Source organism: Nicotiana sylvestris, chromosome 4 (assembly GCF_000393655.2).
Source record: "Nicotiana sylvestris chromosome 4, ASM39365v2, whole genome shotgun sequence".
Classification (NCBI taxonomy): domain Eukaryota; kingdom Viridiplantae; phylum Streptophyta; class Magnoliopsida; order Solanales; family Solanaceae; genus Nicotiana; species Nicotiana sylvestris.
Genome location: NC_091060.1, coordinates 84797508 through 84819027, shown reverse-complemented (window position 1 = coordinate 84819027; position 21520 = coordinate 84797508). Strand labels below are relative to the sequence as shown.

The following is a 21520-nucleotide window of genomic DNA, read 5'->3' as shown; positions in this document are numbered from 1 at the left end:
TCAATCAGGTAATCAAACAAGTTTAGGTTCGGCAAACATAATAAGGATTCAGTCTGTATTTGTTCAAACAAGCAAAGTTCGGCATCATCCTTCTCTTTAAAGATAAACGTAGTAGAAATATAGTCACTGTAGGGTACCCTTCTAAAATAATGAGACGAGCCTCGCCGAATAAAAATGCAAATTGCGGGGCCCTCAATAATTGATCATGGTAATTACTTAGAATTTGGGACGGACTGTTTAGTGAATTCCACTGCCTTCCCCAAAGATAATAACACGTTTAGATTCTTTAGGCGCGACTTTAAGTAAATCATATTCTTAAAATCGGGTGCACATTGATGTGACCCAAATTCAAGTCTCAACGGAGTCAAAATGTGTTAACAACTACGGGTGCATTGATTGTGACGTAGTTCGAAATGCATTTTCACGACGTCGCAATTCCATAAAATAAATGATAATAATAAAAGCGGTTTAAACTTAATAAAAGCACATAAATCACAACATGTATTTAAATCAGATATTTAGCCATTATAACAATTTAAGCGACCGTGCTAGAACCACGGGATTCGAGGGTGCCTAACACCTTCCCTCGGGTCAACAGAATTCCTTACTTAGAATTTCTGGTTCGCAGACTTCATTTGGAAAAGTCGAAAATCTCCTCGATTTGGGATTCAAGATAAACCGGTGACTTGGGACACCAAAAGCCAAACATTTCCCAAGTGGCGACTCTGAATTAAATAAATAATCCCATTTCGAATATTGTCACTTAAATTGGAAAAACTCCACCCGCGCATTTCTACCCTTCGGGGCGGGGCGCGCAAAAAGGAGGTGTGACAGTACCCGACCTCGAGGACCTCCGTCAAAAGGAGAAGTTAGGCTCCAGAAAGCAAACAACACCTTCGCCAGTCCCGGGGTGATACCCGACCTCGAGGACCTTCATCAGCGAGAAGTCTGGCTCTAAAAGTCCAACAACGTCATTGCCAGTCTCGAGGTGGTACCCGACCTCGAGGACCTCCATCAAAAAGAAGTTAGGCTCCAAGGAAACAAGCACTTAGGCTCCTCCCGTATGGGCTGGCCCCGGGGAACCGTCTGAGATCGAGCAAACCCCCTTTCAGGATCTATCTACAGCGCCTTAAGGCTATTTACACTAAGTTCAAAGCAAGTCTCCAGGTGGTCCGGATTTGAACGAACCTCCACTCGGGGATTGCCCTCGAAATATCAAAGGCAGTCCCTGTCCACGGGCCTCTGAGCAAATTTCTCCCCAAAATTTACCACAAAGCCTAAGTGATAAATCACAGTTTCAAGGTTCGAAGCATTACTTTCATTCAACTCAAAGTAAGGGGCCCGATGATCCGAGTTTATCGGTCTAATTCAGGCTCGACTTCAAGGGACGACGAAGGGTTCCGCAGAAGGTCGTATTAGTCAATCAAAGGTCAGGAAAAACATCCACATCTGGGTTCGACATTGGCAGTAGCCAATAGAATCATGCATTCAGAGTCTCCATAAACGCAAATAAAAGGAAATATAGCAAACATCGAAGACAAAGCTGGGAAAACATCTTTATAATCAGAAAACACTTGATTACAGAAGCCCACAAGGGGTCCTTACATATGATTACAAAAGCTCACAAAGGGTCCTTACACAAAAACAAATAAGCAATAAGGTATGCATATAGTAAAAGCCTAAGAGCCTAACCTACTCTCAAAGGCACATCCTCGGCAGTAACATCTTCGGGCATCATCTCCTCGGGCATATGTCCTCAAAGACAATATCTTCCAAGCACAATCCCCTCGGAAATCTTATCTCTATCCTCCAGAATGGCATCTTCAAAAGGGGAGACGACGAAGAGGAAAGCGATGGAGAAGAGCAAAGTGACGTGGAAGAGGTAGGGAGGAACGAAGAAGTGGCTGGGTGAAAAATCTGGCTAGTATGGATTTCGCCAGGCTATTATTGTAAAGCCACTTCTTGGGACGTTAACCCGGTGCGGGATGCAACAATTAGTAGATAGTACCACCTCACTCCATGGAAAGCAAAAGGGGTGAGGCGCCGCACCGGGTAATCGGGGGAGGTGAGCAGCGATGTATAGTCCGAGCTCCCTCTTAAGCAGCGGTGTAGAGTCCAAAAATTTCCTTGGGTCGGAAGAAATCAGCCCTCTGCTTCATCGTCCCGAACCAATGATGACAGTAACAACAACAATAACAACAAAACAGCGTAATCTCGATCGACCAGAGAAGGTCCAGGGGATAGGTCGTGGTATGACTGATAGAAGTATCGCCATACAATCTTGAGGCCATGGGCCTCAAACATAGTGAACGACAATGAATAAGGATAGTGAGAATGGAAGAATGGATAGATACGGGAAGATACTTGGATGAAAGGTTGATCCCATGAGGCTCCCATTTATAGAAAGGAAGACAGCGTAACCGACGACGCCGTTATCGCCCTAGAAAGATGTAATGGCAGGCGCATTTAATGCGTTCTTGGGAGCTGAATCGGCGACAACATTATGGCTTTGAAGAATGAGAAACCGCAATGCTTTGAATGACCTGGAGAAGCGAAATAACGGGACGTTTTGATAATCACGAAGGCTTGTGTCATCAGTATGATGTCATCACGGGGAGTGCAAAGAGTCGGATGTCAAAATCGTTTCTTATCGCTCATCTCTAAGAAACGCGGGGACTATCTGTATACGGTGAAATCGGAGGGTCCAATTTCTCATCATCGATGCACCTTAGAAGACCATCTCGAAGTCTCGAGGATACAAGGTTATGGTCGAGTTTCCTCCCTCGAGGTTCACCGACGCTCGACCTTGGGATAACGTTGACCGCGACCATAGTAGAAACGGGGAGTTCCCAAGGCACGTGGCTAGGACTGACAGGACTACCCTAGCCCTTAATTAGGATATCTTCTAGCTGTCCCATCTCCGTTTCTTTATCATTAATGTATTTTGTACTATGTTGGGATTCCCCTCCTATATAAAGGGGATCCTTATCATTTTGTAGAGTTGTTGTTGCTTCAGTTGCTCCACATAAAATATAAACATTCTCTTTGCTCTCTAACATATTCTTTGATATTATTGCTCTCATTTATTGTCTTCATTATTGTTCTTCATTTATTGCTTGTCATTGGCCATAAAGAGCCTTCATTGATTTTGTTATAATTGTTAGTCTTACTTCATAGCTCCATGTTGATCTCCGGAATCGACCTCGAGGCCCCGAATCAGCAAGCTCGAGGCCTCGATTATTGACCCATCGGTTCGGTTATTCCCCGATCATTAACTCTCAGTTCATTTCCAAGTCTCACACACATGGCATCAACTGCTTAACAAACTAGCATAAAAATAGATCACGTATTTTTAGAGCCCCATAAACAAATTTAATTGTTATTACCATTTTTACGGTAAACAATATATAAGATAAAATTTGTTTATTACCTTTATATATTATGTTTTGAATCCCTTTGACATATATCAAAACTATAGCTTAGTGGTAAAAGATAGTCGGTTCAATTTTTACTAGCTACAATCTTTTTTGAACTCTTTTTTCTTTTGAAACTCCCTTATTAGAAATCCTGACTCCGATACTGATTATGGCTAACGAAGAAGGAAATGAGGATGTAGAGTCCTCTTAACACGTACGAAATGAATGACTGACGCTATTAATGTTTGTATCAAATCATATTAACTTATGGGGCGAAATTAAAACATGATTTTAGAAGGATAACTTCAAGTACTAATAACTAATTCTAAAATTGATATGCGTACTTACTTAATGAATTTATTAACATAAATATATTGTAGGAACAAAAGATAGTCGATTTGGCCGAACTCATATTTGAGCTTCTACCAACTTATTGTAGTAAAGTATTTTAAGATTATTTTTTCCCCTACAATCTTGGCTAGAAAATGTGTAATTTTTGTGATCTAGGAAATGCGCATTGCCTTGTAAGTCTCATTTTAAACCGCAAATAACACTTTGTGCTGAAAATGGAGATTCGAGCAAACGAAGAAATTCCTATAGGGCAAGACCTCACTCCTCCAATCCCACCCCTTTCTCTCTCCCTCCACCACTCAATTCTCCTTTCTCACTGCTCCTCTTGCTTTTCTCCTCTCCCGCCTTCTCCTTTTTACCCTACATATCCAAACCCAGATCACTTCGTTCGTTACTGTTCCCTTCAATGCTCTTCTCTCGACTCCCCTCTTCACTTCTCCTCTTCAGAATTTCACTTCTTTCACCTTTTCCCACAACCCCTTTACACCACCTCCCCTACTTCCACCGACCTCCGCCTCTCCCTCCGCCTCATCCACCGCTTCCAGGAAGCAAATGTGTCTTTCTCAAATTTGGAAAGAATTGGTGGGTTGATGACAAATTTCAAAAAATTAACTCTATTGGAAGAACAACAGTACTACAATGATGATGATGATGGACTTTCTGGAAGAATTCGTGACGGGGCAAAGGCTATGGCAGTTGCAAGAAGAATGCGAGATGGTTTGGATACTAATGTGGAGTTATCAGCTGCGGAGTATGCTGTTGAAGCTGCAGTGCTCTGCTTGGTGCTGACTAATTCAGTGGAAGTTCATGATAAGGATGGGAGAAGTATAGGAGTTGGTGTTTATGATTTAGCCTTTTCGTATGTCAATCATAGCTGTTCTCCAAATGCTTCTTACAGGTTTTGTACAGCTTTTGATTGTGGTGGAGAATTGGAGTTTAGAATATGTCCAGCACCTTCAGAGACTTGTGCTTCTGGTACCGAAAGTGGATCCATTATTAATGGTAATGTTCTACTGCATTTTCTTTACTAAAGTTTTGGTCTTTTTGAAGTTTTTTTTTGATTGAAACAATATGTGATTCTGTTTTTGCTTTGAATTTGTTGTTTGGTGATGTTAGGAAGTGAAGCATGTGGTCCGAGAATAGTCCTTCGAAGTATAAAGGCAATCCAGAAAAGTGAAGAGGTGTTGATTACATACACTGACTTGCTACAGCCTAAGGTACACTTGTTTCTCTATGTTTTGAATGATTTATATATTATAGGAAGGTTGTTACGTCAGTATCAATAAATGTTTGTGTTTAGTTTGATTCTCATAAGTGGAAAACTTTATATTTACACAATTTGACGGTTATTTTCTGGAACTGTCTTGCTAAGTGATTTGTCCAGATTAAGTTGGTGTGGATGAAGATTTGACTTTTATGGTTCGTAGTTAGAATTGGCATGCCGCATTTTTAAAAAAAAATTTATTTTTGTTACTCCGGTTATCAAGGTAAAGATCTCCCGCATGGTACTCCAGAAATTGATTCTCTAAGAACAGCAAAGAGCAATTATTAAGAATTTTTATATGGTCATTTTACTCCTTTTTTGATTTTAATGTTCACGTCATATGTTAGTAAAAGTGCATACATAACCTTTGGACTCCATGAAATTGTTAACTATAATGTTAAATGATTTATTGGTGGACATATTTTGATATTTGACCTAATTCGGTTGAAAATACTAGAATGATGGAAAATAGATGACTATAACCTCCTAAGTTGAGTGCCTTAGACCCAGAAGCATTCACACTATCTATCTCAAATGGCCAGAAATGGTTGAACAAATTGGAGAAGGTTGTTCTTAAATGGACTTGTGGAAAGGATGTGTGAAAGCCATAATGACACTTGCTTGAACATTGTATACGGTAAAATCGAAGGGTCCAATTCCTCGTCATTAAGGTGTTTTTGAGAAGTCATCTCGAGATCTCGAGGCTGCGAGGTTGCGGTCGAGTTCTCTCCCTCGATGTCCATTTACGCTCGACCCAACGACGATGCTGAGTCCCCAAGGTGAGCAGATAGCACTAGCAGAGCCTGGTGTCACGTCTAGCCATCCCATCTACGTACCTTTACAATTAATGCATTTTGTACTATGTTGGGATTCCCCTCCTATATAAAGGGGATCCTTGCCATTCTGTAATCTCTTGGCTGTTGCTCTAACTATTCTACACGAAATATACAAGAACTCTTTCTTTTCTCTCTAACATATTCTCCTAACACTATTGCTATTGCTTACTACTTTCCTACTTGTTCTTCATTTATTGTTTGTTATTGGCCATAAAGAGCCTCCTTTAATTATATCCTAACTGTTAGCCCCTTCCCGATTATCGCCGATAGCTCGAGCCCGAGCCCAGGCATCGACCTCGAGGCCCCTCATCGGTTAGTCCGAGGCCCGGACAGCTAACCCCTTGGTTTGATTATAACTCTATTTTAGCTCGCATTTCATCTTTTATCTTCACATATCTAGCTCAAACTGCTTTAACAACTAGCATAAAAATAGATCACGTATTTTTAAGTTCCATCAACAAATTTAATTGTTATTACCATTTTCACGGTAAACAGTTTGGCGCCCACCGTGGGGCTAAAAATAATAGTGATTATTTTCTTACTGGTTTCGTTACACAACGCAAGTTATCTTTCATACTTTTTCTTGTATAATATCTTCGATTTCAGGTCAAAATGTTTGGCTCAGTGACCAGAGTTGAGAACGACAACCTTGAAAACCACAGAGAAAACGGTGTGGCTATTCCAATTATTGGCGCGCCACCACAGAACCCCGACAACGGGCCTGGACCGATTCCAGCGTACACGGGTTCGCAAGACGCACAGCAGGTCGACGAAACCTCACACACCAACAAGAGCATACAATATGGCGACCAACAGGAAGCCCAAAAAACCCTAGCTCGGGAAGAACGGGAAGTTAGCCTTCATGTTATTTTTGAAATGTTGCAGGCACAATAATTGGCTATCGCTCAGCTGCAAAGCCACCCGAAGACTCCCAGCATGGTAGCACTGGGGACTGCTCCCCCAGCCGAACAGATACCTGAGAGATCGAGCAACAACGGATCGATAGCCGACCCTGCCATCGTGAAAATGCTCGAAGACCTGACCAAAAGGATCGAATCGGGCGAGAAAATGATAACAACCAACGATAAGAAGGTCGAGACCTACAACTCCAGGATCGACCAGATCCCGGGCGCACCCTCGGTCCGGAAGGGTGTGGATTCGAAGAAGTTCATACAAAGGCCGTTCCACGAAGAAGCGGCCCCGAAACCCATTCCAAAGAAGTTCAAAATGCCGGAACTCCCAAAGTACAACGGGACATCAGACCCCAATGAACACGTTACTGCCTACACTTGCGCGGTAAAGGGCAACGATATAAAGAACGATGAGATCGAGTCCGTATTGCTGAAAAAGTTTGGGGAAACGCTCTCGAAGGGGGCCATGATGTGGTATCACAACTTGGCTCCAAACTCCATAGATTCATTCACCATGCTAGCAGACTCCTTTGTAAAGGCACATGCCGGTGCCATCAAAGTAGCGATGAGGAAGTGCGACGTTTTCAAAATTAAGCAAAGAGAGAACGAGATGCTGCGGGAATTCATGTCCCGCTTTCAAATAGAACGGATGGAGCTACCGCCAGTCTCCGAAGGCTGGGTAGTGCGGGCTTTCACTCATGGTCTGAACGAACGAAGCTCGGTGGCTTCAAAACAATTGAAACAGAATTTGATTGAGTATCCAGCTGTGACCTGGTCGGACGTCCACAACCGGTACCAGTTAAAAATCAGGGCCGAGGATGACCAGTTGGGAGCCCCCTCGGGCTTAGTATACCCAAGCAGGCTCCTGGCAAAGGAACCAAAACCAATCAAAGAAAGATATCAGCCGTACATCGAAGATAGGAGGAATGCCCCGAGGCGCAACCTACCTCGCAACGATCGGAGAATGGATCGAGGACAGGATCCTCGAGGACTCATCAACAGAGCCAGATTCGATAGGAACGCAGGGCCAACGGGTGCATCTCATTTGTCGGAATACAATTTCAACGTCGATGTATCAGACATCGTGTTCGCCATCAGTAAAATCAGAGACGCCAAGTGGCCCAGGCCTATACAATTGGACCCCTCACAAAGGAATCACAACTTAGTGTGCGAGTTTCACAACACACATGGCCATAGGACCGAAACTTGCCACCAACTCCGAGAAGAGGTAGCCCAACTACTTAGCAAAGGGCATCTCCGGGAATTCCTTAGCGATCGAGCCAAAAATCAGTTCCGGGAAAGAGAGGCGACCAAGAAGAACGAGGCAAACGAGCCACAACACGTCATCCACATGATCATGGGAGGCGTTGATGCCCCGCAGGAACCCGTAATGAGAAGGACAAAAATATCCATCACCAGAGAAAAGTGGACCCGAGGATATATTCCCGAGGACGCCCTCACATTCAGCGAAGAAGACACCGAGACCTTGTCTCAACCTCACAATGACGCACTGGTAATCTCTTTCTTTGTAAATTCTTTTCAAATAAAACGTATACTCGTGGATCCAGGTAGCTCGTCCAACATTATCAGGTCGAGGGTGATAGAGCAGCTCGGACTGCTCGACCAAATCGTGCCCACCACTCGGGTCCTCAATGGATTCAACATGGCAAGTGAAACAACGAAAGGAGAAATCATCCTCCCGGTCACCGTGGCCGGCACGACCCAAAACGCCTAATTCCATGTCATTGAAGGAGACATGAGGTATAACGCCTTATTCAGACGGCCATGTATACACTGCATGAGAGCGGTACCATCCACTCTTCACCAAATGATGAAGTTCCCAACAAAGGACAGAATTAAAACCGTCTACTGGGAACAACATGCTGCGAGGGAAATGTTCGTGGTGCATGACGTGGCACCGGCGCTCGCACCTCCTCCCGCAAAAGGGACGAAAGGTAATCGAGCCGCACCCTCGATCAAACCCGATTAAACGAAATAAAGGACCGTACCGCGTCCTCATCTCGAGTGATTGGAACATATCGATTCTCAAAACATCGCCGACGCGTCTCATATCAAGCATGTATCTTTTTTTTGTAAAGAAAGAGGGCTACTTCACGAGCCGCTACTAATAATCGAAAAGGTTCACAGCGAGTTCAGTCTATAGTGACAAAGGGAATGACCATCTCCCTTTTCATTTCGTGTTTCAAACTAACCCTCATGCAGGCGCCCAATCGAATCGGTCAAAACGCTAACCCAGCTCGAAGACCTTAAGGTTTTAAAGCATCCGTTGCACTCTTTTCCTTCGACCAAGTTCTTATCTCGAAAAAGGGTTTTTACCGGCAAGGATTTTAACGAGGCAACATCTGCATGCTACCTAAGGGAAACTCAAGAAACACCCTGGAAGCCACCCGCTCGAAAAAACCAAGAAATGCCGAACGGGTTCCCTATAGGAAAGTAATGTACCAGGCCAAACAGTCAAACGAACCGTGTCCATATAGCCGGGCCCCCGACGACGTGTATCAAATAATCAAAGAACATCTTTTGTCAAGGCATCTCGTGCTCCAAAAGAGACTCGGCACCTTCGCAAGAATAATTCCTCCGCCGGAAACGTCCTGAATGCTCGGGGACTGGTGTCAACAATTCAACACTTAAATGTCCTCCGGGTCGGGACTCCGAAATCGTAAGCCCTCAGGTAAGGCAACACGGAAATCGCTAAACATCTCCAACGCCAAAAGCACCTCGAGTACTCGGGGACTGGCGTCAAAATCTCAAAAGAAAAGCACACGACCTCAGGGTCGGGATCTCCAAAATCGTAAGCCCTCGACGAGGCAATGTGAAACTTACAAATAACGGCTCCCGAGTCAGGAAACTCTCGACGACTCGGGGACTGCCGTCAAAATGCCACCTCCATTGACTCATCAAAACACGAGGCCATAAGACCCCGAGCGGGTAGACTCGGTCCCGTAAGACCTACATAAGGCAGCAACTATATCTGTAAGACCTCAACAGGCATGATAAGACCTCAACGACATGAATAACCTGTAAGACCTCAATGGCATGAAAATACTGTAAGACCTCAATGACATGAAAAAACTGTAAGACCTCAACGGCATGAAAAAGCTGTAAGACCTCAACGACATGAAAAAACTGTAAGACCTCAACGGCATGAAAAACCTGTAAGACTTCAACAGACATGAAAAACCTGTAAGACCTCGTCGTCATGAAAATTTTGTAAGACCTTACTACAGGCATAAAACTCGATCCCGAAGTTTAGGTTATATATCAAATTTGTAAGACCCTTAAAAAGGCATACCCTCGATATAGACGCCCAAACTATTATACTCGGGACCAAAAATGGCTTCGGCCAAACACAAATGACTACGGTCATACGGCTGTACCAACCGAATTAACGCGACTCGGGGACGCCCGACCGTCGCTACAAAATCATAGGCCATTACTTCGAATCTACTTCGAAAAGAACCGGTTAAACAGGCTACCCTCGACAGGCAAAAGTGCTTCGACCATGTCAGCTCCAAATCACAAGGCTTTTAGCTACTCAGCCTACGAGCCAAACCTCCCGAGGTGCTCGAACATCGCTGCAAACGACCTGAAATCGAGGTTCTTCCCGAACCGACGACGGGTCAGGCAAAATCATTTCAAAAAGTTCTTAACGAGAGGAAAACAAAGCCTACATATGCCTAAGGGCAAAGCGTAAGAGCCATTGTCGCCAGCCTAATGAGCCTCAGGGTCACACACACTAAACGGTCGCATCACTCAAAAGTGTAAGAGCCACTGTCGCCAGCTTAAATTTGAAAGCTTGAGGGTCAAAATGAGCTCAAGTCGTAACCCGATTCGGAGACCGGATCCAAAATAGCTAACTATCCATGCCTAAGGGCAAAGCGTAAGAGCCATTGTCGCCAGCTTAATGAGCCTCAGAGCCGGGCATATAAAAGGTCGCTTCGACCCAAGGCGTAAGGGCCATTGTCGCCAACCGAAAGAGCCCCGCGGCCACGTCACTACCCTGAGGATTCCTACCAACGCAACCAGCTCGCCCGACCAAGATCAGGGCAGAGAAAGATGCGAAAGGAGTAAAGCCGTAGGGTTTTCTTTCATACACATGCAAGAGATGCAACCTCCAGCTACAAACATGCTTTGGAAATGTTACGTACAGGTGACAAAATCTATGCCCTCCCCCTGGGGGCTATGGCCTGCCGGTCCCATCCTCACTTTCCTCGGCATCGGGCGAAAGCAATCGAGCATCACGCTCATCCGCTTTTGCTAGCGCCAGCTCCTCCGAGAGGGCGAAACCCCTATCAAGGGTCTCCTCGAGGGTCTTTCTTTAAGACTTGCAACGAGCATATTCTTCAATCCTCCCTTCGTGACCGAGGATCCTTTTCAGCTCGGCTTAAGCATCGGCAACATCCTTTGAATAGATCGTCATCTCCTGGTGAGCCTCAGTCCGGCTCATTGCAACTTCTGCCCGGGCATCAATGACCTCAGCCCCGACTTTTGAAAGCTTAGACTCGAGCTCTTCAAACATTTCTGTCCGAGCCAAAGCACTGTCGCGAGCTAGGCGAAGTTGGGCTTCAAAAGCAGGAACTTTGGCCAGAGCATTCATCCCCCCTAAAGCCTGAGCCTCCACCCGAGCTTTCAACTCATCACGCTCACACCTGGCCCGGCAAACTTCACCTCCAAGGCATTCCAGGGCCTCCATCTTTTTCTACAACTGAAATAAACTAAGTGTCAGCCCTAGGAGCCAGAAGGCGGAATGCACATTCATTCGGGATGGAAAACTACCCGCTCCTTCAGGTGGTTTTCGCAGTTTAAGTTCCGGCTCGCCTCACACTGCAAAATTTACCAGCTCGATCTCTTTTTCATCACAAAGGAGCCTTAGGGGTCTCTCCTCATCTAGGGCTTTCCATAGCCTGACTTCACATGAAGCAACTCGGACTCGAGCTTGTTGGGTGCCTGCAAAAGAAAACTCAGTAAGGAAAGAAAGGCGCAAAGCTCGAAAAACCTGTGCCGAAACTCACCGCAAGGTGAAGCCGCTGGGCTTCCTCGAAGGCCGAACGCACACCTACCAATCCAGTCCCTTCGGCCCTAAAAGAGACTGCTCCGGCCGAAGCACGGTCACTCGGCATATGCGGTCCCGGATCTCTAGTATCTCTCGAAATGCCGTCAACGGAAAAGGAAGGTGGTAGCAAGGAAGGAATAGCACAACACTCGCCATGATATTTCGCTTCCCACCTGCCCCGGGACAAAGCTCACCACTCGCGTTCCTCACAGGTCGAGTGGGTCGCCAATTCTCGAACCCAGTCCAGCAGATCATGAACGTCGCCCGGCACCATGAAACCGCTGTAGAGGAAGAGAAGAAGGCACAATTACGAAACCGGCTTTCGCCATTGACAGAACTGATAAAGCACGAGATGCACCACTTACGAGTATAGCTTCATTCCTCAGTAAATGGCATGTGCTCCTCGGGTATAATGTCAGCGGTCCACACCCGGACGAAGCGACTCATCCGTACCTGGTCTCCGTTTTCCTCGACAACAACGACGAAGGGCGTAGTCGATCGACACCGCAAAGTCAGCAGACCTCGATGGTCCCGAAGACCGGAGGCGGAGCTCTCCCCGCCGTGGCGGTCACAAAATTAGAGAACTAAAAAAGCGGGGATATGTGCAGACGCGTTAGTGCTGGAGTGCCGAAGGGCTGGCGCATAAAGAGAAAGACAGTTGCTTAAAATGGGGTAATCCCCGAAAAGGCAGAAACAACCCTATTTATGCGTGGAAAAAACGGCGACGATTCGCCCGCCTCAAAGCCGGTTAGGAACACTAGCCGAGAAACCCTCTCCAGTCTCGAGGTGGTACCCGACCTTGAGGACCTCCATCAGAACGAGGTCAGGCTCCAAGAAGCCAATAGCACCGTCACCAGTCCCGAGGTGGTACCCGACCTCGAGGACCTCCGTCAAGACAGGGCTAGGCTCTAGAGAGCCGATGACGCCTTCGCCAAAGGAGATACTCGGCTTCGGGGAATTTTTGTCAAAAGGGAATCAGGCTTCAAGGAAATAAGCATTTGAACTCCACCCGTATGGGCTTGGCCTCGGGTACCATCTAAGATCGGACAAACCCTCTTTCAAAATCTATCTACAACACCATAAGGCTATTCACACTAAGCCCAGAGCGCGTTTTCAGGTGGTCCGAATTTGAACGAATCTCCGCTTAGGGACTGCCTTCAAGAGATCAAAGGCAGCCCCCGAGCAAATTTTTCTTCTCAAAGGTTACCACGGAGTTTAACTAGTAAGTCATGATTCCAAGGCTCGAAACATTATTCTCATTTTACTCGAAGTTAAGGTTCCGGCGATCCGAGTCTATTGACCTTATTCAGGTTCGATCCAAGGGATCACAAGTGATCCCGCGCGAAGCCGTTGTTATCAACCAAAGGTCGGAAGGTATACTCGCACCCGGGTTCGGTATTAGCAACAACAGACAGAGTCATGCATTCGGGGTCTCCACAAACATAAAAGAATGTAGCAAACATCGAAGACAAATCAAGAAAAAATCTTTGTATTCACGAAATATTCCATTGCAAAATCCCGCAAGGGGTCCTTACATATGATTACAAAAGCCCACGAGGGGTCCTTACACGGGAACAAAGAAGCAGAAGAGTGTACATACAATAAAAGCCTAAGAACTTAGCCTATTCTCAAAGGTGCGTTCTCAATAGCAACATTTTCGATATCATCTCCTCAAGCACGCGTCCTCAAAGACAATATCTTCCAAGCACAATCCCCTCGGGAGTCTTATCTCGATTCCCCAGAATGGTATCTTCAAAAGGAGAGACGACGAAGGGGAAAGCGATGGAGAAGAGCAAAGTGACGCGAAAAAGGCAGGAAGGAATGAAGAAGTGGCTGGGTGAAAAATCCGGCAGATTTCGCCAGGCTATTGCTGTAAAGCCACTTCTTGAGACGTTGCCCCGACATGGGGGGCGACAGTTAGTAGACAGTGCCGCCACACCCCAAGGAATCCAAAATGGGTGTAATGCGTCAAGCCGGGAGAGGAGGGTGAGCAGCGGTGTATAATCCAAATATTTCCTCGGGTCGGAGGAAATCGGTCCTTTGCTTCATCGTCCCGAGCCGACGGAGATGACAACAACAACAACATGAAAACATCGTAATCTCACTTGACCAGAGAAGGTCCGGAAGATAGGCCGTTGCATGCCCGATATCACCATAAGATCTTGAGGTCATGGCCCCAAACATGGTGAACGACAAAGAATAAAGATAAAGGAGGAATGGATAGGTATGGAAAGATACTTGGTAAAAAGTTGATCCCAGGAGACCCCCATTTATAGAAAAAGGGGTAACGTAACCGACGGCGCTATTATCGCCCTCGAAAAACGTAACGACAGGCGCATTCAATGCGTCCATGGGAGCTGAATCGACGACGGCATTATGGCTCTGAAGAACGAGAAACTGCAACGCGTTGAACGGTCCTAGAAAAGTGAGAGGACGAAACGTTTTGATAATCATGGAAGCTTGCGTCATCAGCACGACGTCATTGCGGGAAGCCCACAGAGTGGGATGTTAAAATCGTTTCTTGTCGCTTCTCTCTAAGAAACGCGGGGACTATCTGTATACGGTGAAATTGGAGGGTCCAATTCCTCGTCATTAAGGTGTTTTCGGGAAGTCATCTCGAGATCTCTAGGCTGCGAGGTTGCGGTCGAGTTCTCTCCCGCGATGTCCATTTACGCTCGACCCAACGACGATGCCGAGGATGGGGAGTCCCCAAGGTGAGCAGATAGCACTGGCAGAGCCTGGTGTCACGTCTAGCCATCCCATCTACGTACCTTTACAATTAATGCATTTTGTACTATGTTGGGATTCCCCTCCTATATAAAGGGGATCCTTGCCATTCTATAATCTCTCGGCCGTTGCTTCAACTATTCTACATGAAATATACAAGAACTCTTTCTTTTCTCTCTAACATATTCTCCCGACACTATTGCTATTGCTTATTACTTTCATACTTGTTCTTCATTTATTGCTTGTTATTGGCCATAAAGAGTCTCCTTTTTATATCCTAACTGCTAGCCCCTTCCCGATTATCCCCGATAGCTCGAGCCCGAGCCCAGGCATCGACCTTGAGGCCCCTCATCGGTTAGTCCGAGGCCCGGACAGCTAACCCCTTGGTTTGATTATAACTCTATTTTAGCCTGCATTTCATCTTTATTTTCACATATCTAACACAAACTGCTTTAACAACTAGCATAAAAATAGATCACGTATTTTTAGAGTCCCATCAACAAATTTAATTGTTATTACCATTTTCACGGTAAACAAACATATCCATATAAGTTTGCTTGAGGTGATCATCAACAATGTATTGTGTCTCAATGGCATCATGTTTATAACACATTATTAAATTACATATATGGGGATAATATTAGCCAAATGTTATAGGTTGCATCTTGAAGCTCCTCTTTAGGTGCAGTCTCTTTAATATTACCTCCTCATTTCTCCCATCTCCCTTTTTTTCTTGCCCTATTTTATCATTTTATTTGTTGTTTGGCTGCTGATATGGTGACTCGGGTTTCTGATGCAAAGATTCATTGATTGTGGTTTTTATTATTTTTAAAACGATCCATCTGGTGCAGGGCTTAGTAAAGCTATTTAGGTCCTTTATGTCCTTGGAAATTCTATGGAGGGGTGATGTCGACTCTTCTAAATTTATATGCCTTGTGGTCAGGCTCCCTGATGATCCATAAGCTGAGAAACAATTTCAGAATCAGTCTGCTATTTTGATAAGCAACTTCCCAGAAGGTCTTGAAGGTAGATATTCTTTGACCTCCTAGAAACCATAGACAAGTACACCTTATAGTGTGACTTATTTTCTATTATCCTATTAATACAAACCTTTCAGCAATTTTCCTTCTAACAGGAGAGTCGTGTTGTTTATTAAAAAAATCATGGAGTAAAAATTATCAGCTTTTTAGTTTGTCAAAATTAACGTTTTCATGAAGCCCTTAAAGCAGAGCTCTACTTCACAATGGCACTACTCTCTAATACAGGTTTTTGCTTTATCATATGCACACTATTCTACTTACATTGATTCTTTTGCGCTAGCTCTACTTGCCATCTTTTCTATTTCTCTGGATTTTATATTGCTTAAAAGTAATGTCGTCTTCTTAGGTGATGTTTAGATGAACACCACATCCACGATAGAGAAGTCAAAGACTATCCTACTGGCAAATGACAACGACCTAGATAGGACCCTCAAAGTTGCTTCATTCAGGCATTGATGGCCAACATACTTGGCTACTCTTCTTATTTCTATCCACGTGGTACACATCCTCTGATTGTGTTTACGACAATAATCATTAAATTTTCGAGTTTTAGTCTTTGACATCTTTTTGATCGATACTCGTGTTGTTCATTGAATGATGTCACATCAATAGCTGATATTGCTACAGCAGTTCCCTTCAGATTGGTTGTCTTTAACTTCTTTACAAGAACAAATGCAATGTTATTGGTGACAATAATTATACATTATAGGTAATATCATGCAATGATGACCTCCAAGAAGTACACTATCTATGTGTATCTGAAGTTTCAGGTTGATATGCTTCCACCTATGTGTAGATATCTAATCCTTTCATCCAACTTTGGAAGAATGGAGAGACGTGAGGAGCAGTTTGACTTGTTTTCTGTGCTCTTGGATAATGGAACTACCTTGCTCCTTAAACATCACCTTTTGAGAAGGACAATTTGAAATTGTCAATTTCTATGAGGACTTCAATCCCTTCTTAGACTGCTTTAGGCGTATAGAGTTAGCAAATGTTTTAACATTTTTCAAGACTGAGGATGCAGAAAGAGAGGAGTCTAGGAAGGCACATCTCTATGAGTTCTCCCGTTGGTTCTTTTCTTTGTCTTATGTAACCTTTGAGTACGTAAAGGAGAGTTGGGATTGAAGGCAGTACCCTTTTCTGAACGTAGGAATATTTGTTTCAATATTCTTTTCCTGCCCCATAACGTTCTGTCAGAGCAATGATGAGCACTACATATGCTCAAGATACTTCTCTGACGATAGCATCAAGTTCATTACACTTCATTACCTACCTTCTGGCATCAGTGTCACCATGTTACCAAGTAATTCCAGGGAATGAAGAACTTCAGTACTGTGAAGATATTAGAGAACTTGTCACTTGTGTTCACTGAATATGATAAGCTCAAGGCCTGATTTCTCTTTTTTACTTGTTTCCTCGGAATACTTTCAAGAATATCAGCTATTTACGTACACATCAAACCTCATTAACAGTAACGGATAAAATATTTTGGAGAATCTTAATCAGATGTCTATATTTTAGGGTCCCTAACATCTTGATTGTATATTACTCCTTCTGTCCCTAGAAGATTTACCAACTTTCAGATGATGTTCACTTACCTAAACTAGGAACCTTTTCCACCTTTATTCAGTATATTTGAATATTATACTACTTCAAAACAGATAAATTGACCACTTTTATCCATATAAAATCTTAAAGTTGAGGTAATCTATTGTAGATTTACTTTTGAGCCCAATTTTCTTTTAGAATACATTATAGCTATTTATTTTTTAATCAAGTAAAGTATAATTTTTTTAATAAAAGGAAAGCTCCTGTATATACTTGAATACATTATAGCTTATAAAAAAATACGTTATAAGTCAATTTCAGTGTTAATCTCTATGCCGGTTAAAATAGACAATCAATTGGGGTAGTTTCAGTAATTGATTAATGTGTTGCTGTTTCTTATCACATGTTCCTTGATGGAGAACCTTTGAAATCACGTTTAACTGAAAGTTTTCTCTTGTTATTTTTATACTTCCCAGTTTAGGTAAGTTTTCCTGTGACAGAATGAAATGCTGGTTTCAGTGCTTGTTAGGATTTGGATAATACCAATGCGATGTTGTTAATTGGATTTATTTATGTTCTTACTGATTGTTTACATTTTTCTCAATTGTAGAATCCAGTATATTGTAATGATGACAGTTACTAAGTTCCTGAGAGTTCTTTTCTATGTCCTACGTAAAATTTGTCAACTATCAAAAAGAAAAAAAAAGGAAAAATAATATTACTCCATAATCAGTTCAAGTTCATCTGAAATCAAATAGTTTTCTCAAGTGATTTTAATTTCTTCCAGGTGATGAGGCAATCAGAGTTGTGGTCAAAGTACAGGTTCAGTTGCTGCTGTAAACGATGTAAAGCAATGGCTACATCTTATATAGATCACTGTCTGCAGGTAAGAGCATATGGGTTGAGAACATTGGTTAGAGGGGTGTGCAGAAGTATGTACAGATGAGAGGTGACTTTAAATGTTGTTTCAGAGAAATTAATGTGTTAAATCTTGGTAAAGCAGAAGTCGAAAGAAATAACAGTTAGTATAACCTTATAAAAGCAAGCAATTTATAGACTTCAGCTCTAAAGTTGGGGGAGGTTAGTAAATTTCCCAATATATGCTGAGACATGAACATACATCTAGGACTAGACCAAGAAACTGTCAAGATGTTTATATTAGCAAAGATCTCATTATCACCAAAAGCAATAAGAAAATTAAAACAGTCCAAAAACTTCCTGTCTGGTGCTTTAAGATTCTGCTAAGACATCTAGTTTATATATTCTCTTGTACTTTTCCATCATATTGTTCATATTTTATTTTTTGGTTTTTTGGGAGTTTTTGTGTTCTTGTATGCCGAGTACTGCCTTGAACTGATCAAGCCAAGTTGAAGATCGTTGCCCCTTCTTGTTTTTCTCCTAAGAATTTTGGCGTATCTAAGCCTTTATATCAAGCACTAACATCTCTTGCGAATTTTGTTATGTAGGAAATCTTAATTTTAAATCTCGACTGTTCAAATATGGCTTCTGGTGACCATTTTTATAGGGATCGTTTAATGGAGAAGCTTGCGGATTGCTTGGATGATGCTATAAGTGACTTTCTGTCATTTAGTAACCCCAAGTGTTGCTGTGAGAAGCTCGAGATCCTGCTTACTCAAGATCACGTCGACGTAGTTCTGACACCAAATGGAGAAAATTTACATCGACTCTTCAGATTGCATCCTCTTCACCATGTCTCTTTGCAGGCCTACATGACACTGGCTTCTGCATATAAAGTCTATGAAAGTGACCTGCTGGCCCTAGATCCTGAATGCGATAAACATCAAAACGATGCTTTTCGTATGAGCAGAAAGAGCGCAGCATATTCCTTGTTGCTCGCAGGTGCAACCCACCATCTATTTGAATCTGAATCTTCTCTCGTGGTGCCTTTGTCAAATTTTTGGACGACTGCTGGTGAGACCTTACTAAGTCTTGTCAAAAGCTCTATATGGAACTCATTTCCAAAGGGGAGGCACATTGAAGAAATTTCATTTTGGTCATGTCAAATTTGTGGCAAATGCACACTGCTTGATAGGATTAGGGTTACTTTTACAAATATTCATGACCGAAATGCAGAATTTGCTGAGGTAACTAGCCAATTTCTGAACTGTGTTACCAATATAACACCAAAAATCTGGGGTTTTATCATTGCGGAAGGTGGTGGTTACTTGAAAGAAGTTGTCGATCCCATTAATTTAAGATGGCTCGAGAGTAGGACGCCATCTGTTACTCATTTTGCAACTCATGCTACAAGTGGTAATGCAAAGGAAACAGATTCCGGATTTGCAGCAGTACAATGTCACAGAGAGATGAAGGTAAATCTATTCCAGCTTAGTATTCACTGCTTACTCTATGGAGCATTTTTGTCGACTATATGTTTTGGTCCTCGTTCGCCACTGATGTCTAAAGTCGAAAATCTTCTAAGTGACGAGGGTATTCTGAATAGTTAAGCCATTGGTTATTGTTTGTAGTAGTCTTTAAGTTGTTGAGCTGCATGATAATACACTGAAATCTAAAGCTATTTTCTGGCCAGTCCATACTAACTTTAGCTTTGCTTGGTACTTTTTCCACATTTTGAGTGTACATACAATGATCCAACTCAGTTTTGGCCGTTGATTTAAGATCCTAGGAGTTTATTGTCTTGTTGTTTCTCAAACCTTAAAGGTTAAGGGTGTTATGTGAAATTTACTCTTTAATTAAGGGTCTGTTTGGAAAGTCGCCAGGTAATTGGAATTGGTGTAATTACTAGGGTAGTAATTACACAACCTAGTAATTACGACATGTTTGTTTGTCACAGTGTAATTGCAAGTTTATTGTTTGGTTGCACAAATGTAATTACACAGTTAGATTAAGTTTTAAATGAAGTAATTATCAAAACATAAAAGTTAATATAATAAATATATGCCTATAAATTTTTGTATAAATTATATTATATTTGGTATTTAAGATGTATATTTTTATGTGAATATAAATTAATTAGTAATCATATATTTATAACTAATATTGTAAAAATAATTTATATATATTTTCCAAATTAATAATATTTAGTGTAGATACTTACAAAAACTAAAAACATACGTTTTGTAAGAACATCATGGAATTCATGTTTGATAAAATAAATTAATATTTATAAATATAATATTATAACATTATTCAAATATTTGACAAAACTAATCTATCAATTCTAACAAAAAAAATAACAACATGCAATATGAGCCAATACTACTAAAACAAGTAAATTGGAACAATGAATATAACACAATTTTAACTTCAACAAAATCAAATAGTTTAACATATGTCAAATTCAAACATAAAATAGTAAGCTCCACTACAACTTAAGATTAAGAAACATAATAAGTTTATAACCACATTTAATAATGAAATATCACTTTAATTGCGTCACTCATTATATGCCAAGTTTATTAGTGACTAATTATTTTAATATTAGGAGGTGTAGTTTCAAAATTGATAGCTTATATGAGTCCACCAAACTATAGAGCACCTGATCCTTTATGGGTTTCTATTGAGAATACTTATGAAGCAGTAAGTAAAAGAGACAAGGGATTTTACGTGAAAAAATTCCACACAAGGGGACAAAAACCACGACCTACACTTGTAGGATTTCAACTTCACTAACTTGTAATCTCACTATTACAAGTCACTTTGTAATGACTCTATTACAAAGAATTCAACTTAACTAACTTGTGATACTTTTACCATAAGCCACTTTGTGACTCTCTAGTTACAAAGACTTTAAACTTATGACTAAACCTAGTCACAACATAAACTCAGAAAGTTTACGGATTTTGGGTTCCCTAAAACATAGCTTCTAAGAAAGCAAGATATGAGTTACAATGAAGAACAAATAACAAGATTACAACTCAACTACGGATACATATAGGCTCATTGTGAAACTGATCCTTTAGTGGAGTTGTCTTCTTGTTCTTGACACACTAGTGACTTCAATGCCGGATGAACACTTTAATGCTTGAGAGAATATCACTAAATGCACAAGTGAATCTTTTTTGCCTTGCACCAGGTTGTTATACTACAAAAGACATCACAATGGTGATGTCAATTCTTGGTACATGTTTCTTCCAAATGAGAAGTAACTGCTGCACTGTCTGCTGCACTGTCACGTGTACAGTTGCGGACAGTCACTTTCTGCAGTTGCGTTCCAACTGTATAGTTGACTTGTACTTCTATCAGAGAACCCTAAGAGACCAAGTCCGTGTTGTGTTCCTCTTTGTAACAGTTGCGGATAGTCACTTTTTGTAGTTGCGTTCCAGTTGTATAGTTGACTTGTACTTCTGTCAGAGAACCCTAAGGGACCAG

The 21520-nt window shown here is 42.3% G+C and overlaps 1 protein-coding gene across 4 annotated transcripts; it reads left to right on the top strand.

Annotated features, from left to right (window-relative positions):
• The first annotated feature begins 3949 nt into the window (after nt 1-3949).
• Nucleotides 3950-19827, top strand: LOC104234489 (protein SET DOMAIN GROUP 41). 4 transcript variants are annotated; one of them, XR_011406794.1, is made up of 5 exons: nt 6775-14566; nt 15523-15844; nt 15966-16117; nt 17955-18053; nt 18634-18653. XR_011406794.1 is itself a non-coding variant. In XM_009788052.2 (4 exons), the coding sequence occupies exons 1-4, from the start codon at nt 3983-3985 to the stop codon at nt 19633-19635; spliced, it is 1989 nt and encodes a 662-aa protein (XP_009786354.1). In that variant the 5' UTR covers nt 3950-3982; the 3' UTR covers nt 19636-19827. The 4 variants fall into 4 exon arrangements, 1 of the variants encoding a protein (XP_009786354.1); XM_009788052.2 differs by lacking the exons at nt 6775-14566; nt 15523-15844; nt 15966-16117 and adding exons at nt 3950-4769; nt 4884-4984 and having other exon boundaries at nt 18634-19827; XR_011406795.1 differs by lacking the exon at nt 15966-16117 and having other exon boundaries at nt 15523-15605; nt 18634-18654.
• Nucleotides 19828-21520: the final 1693 nt, after the last annotated feature.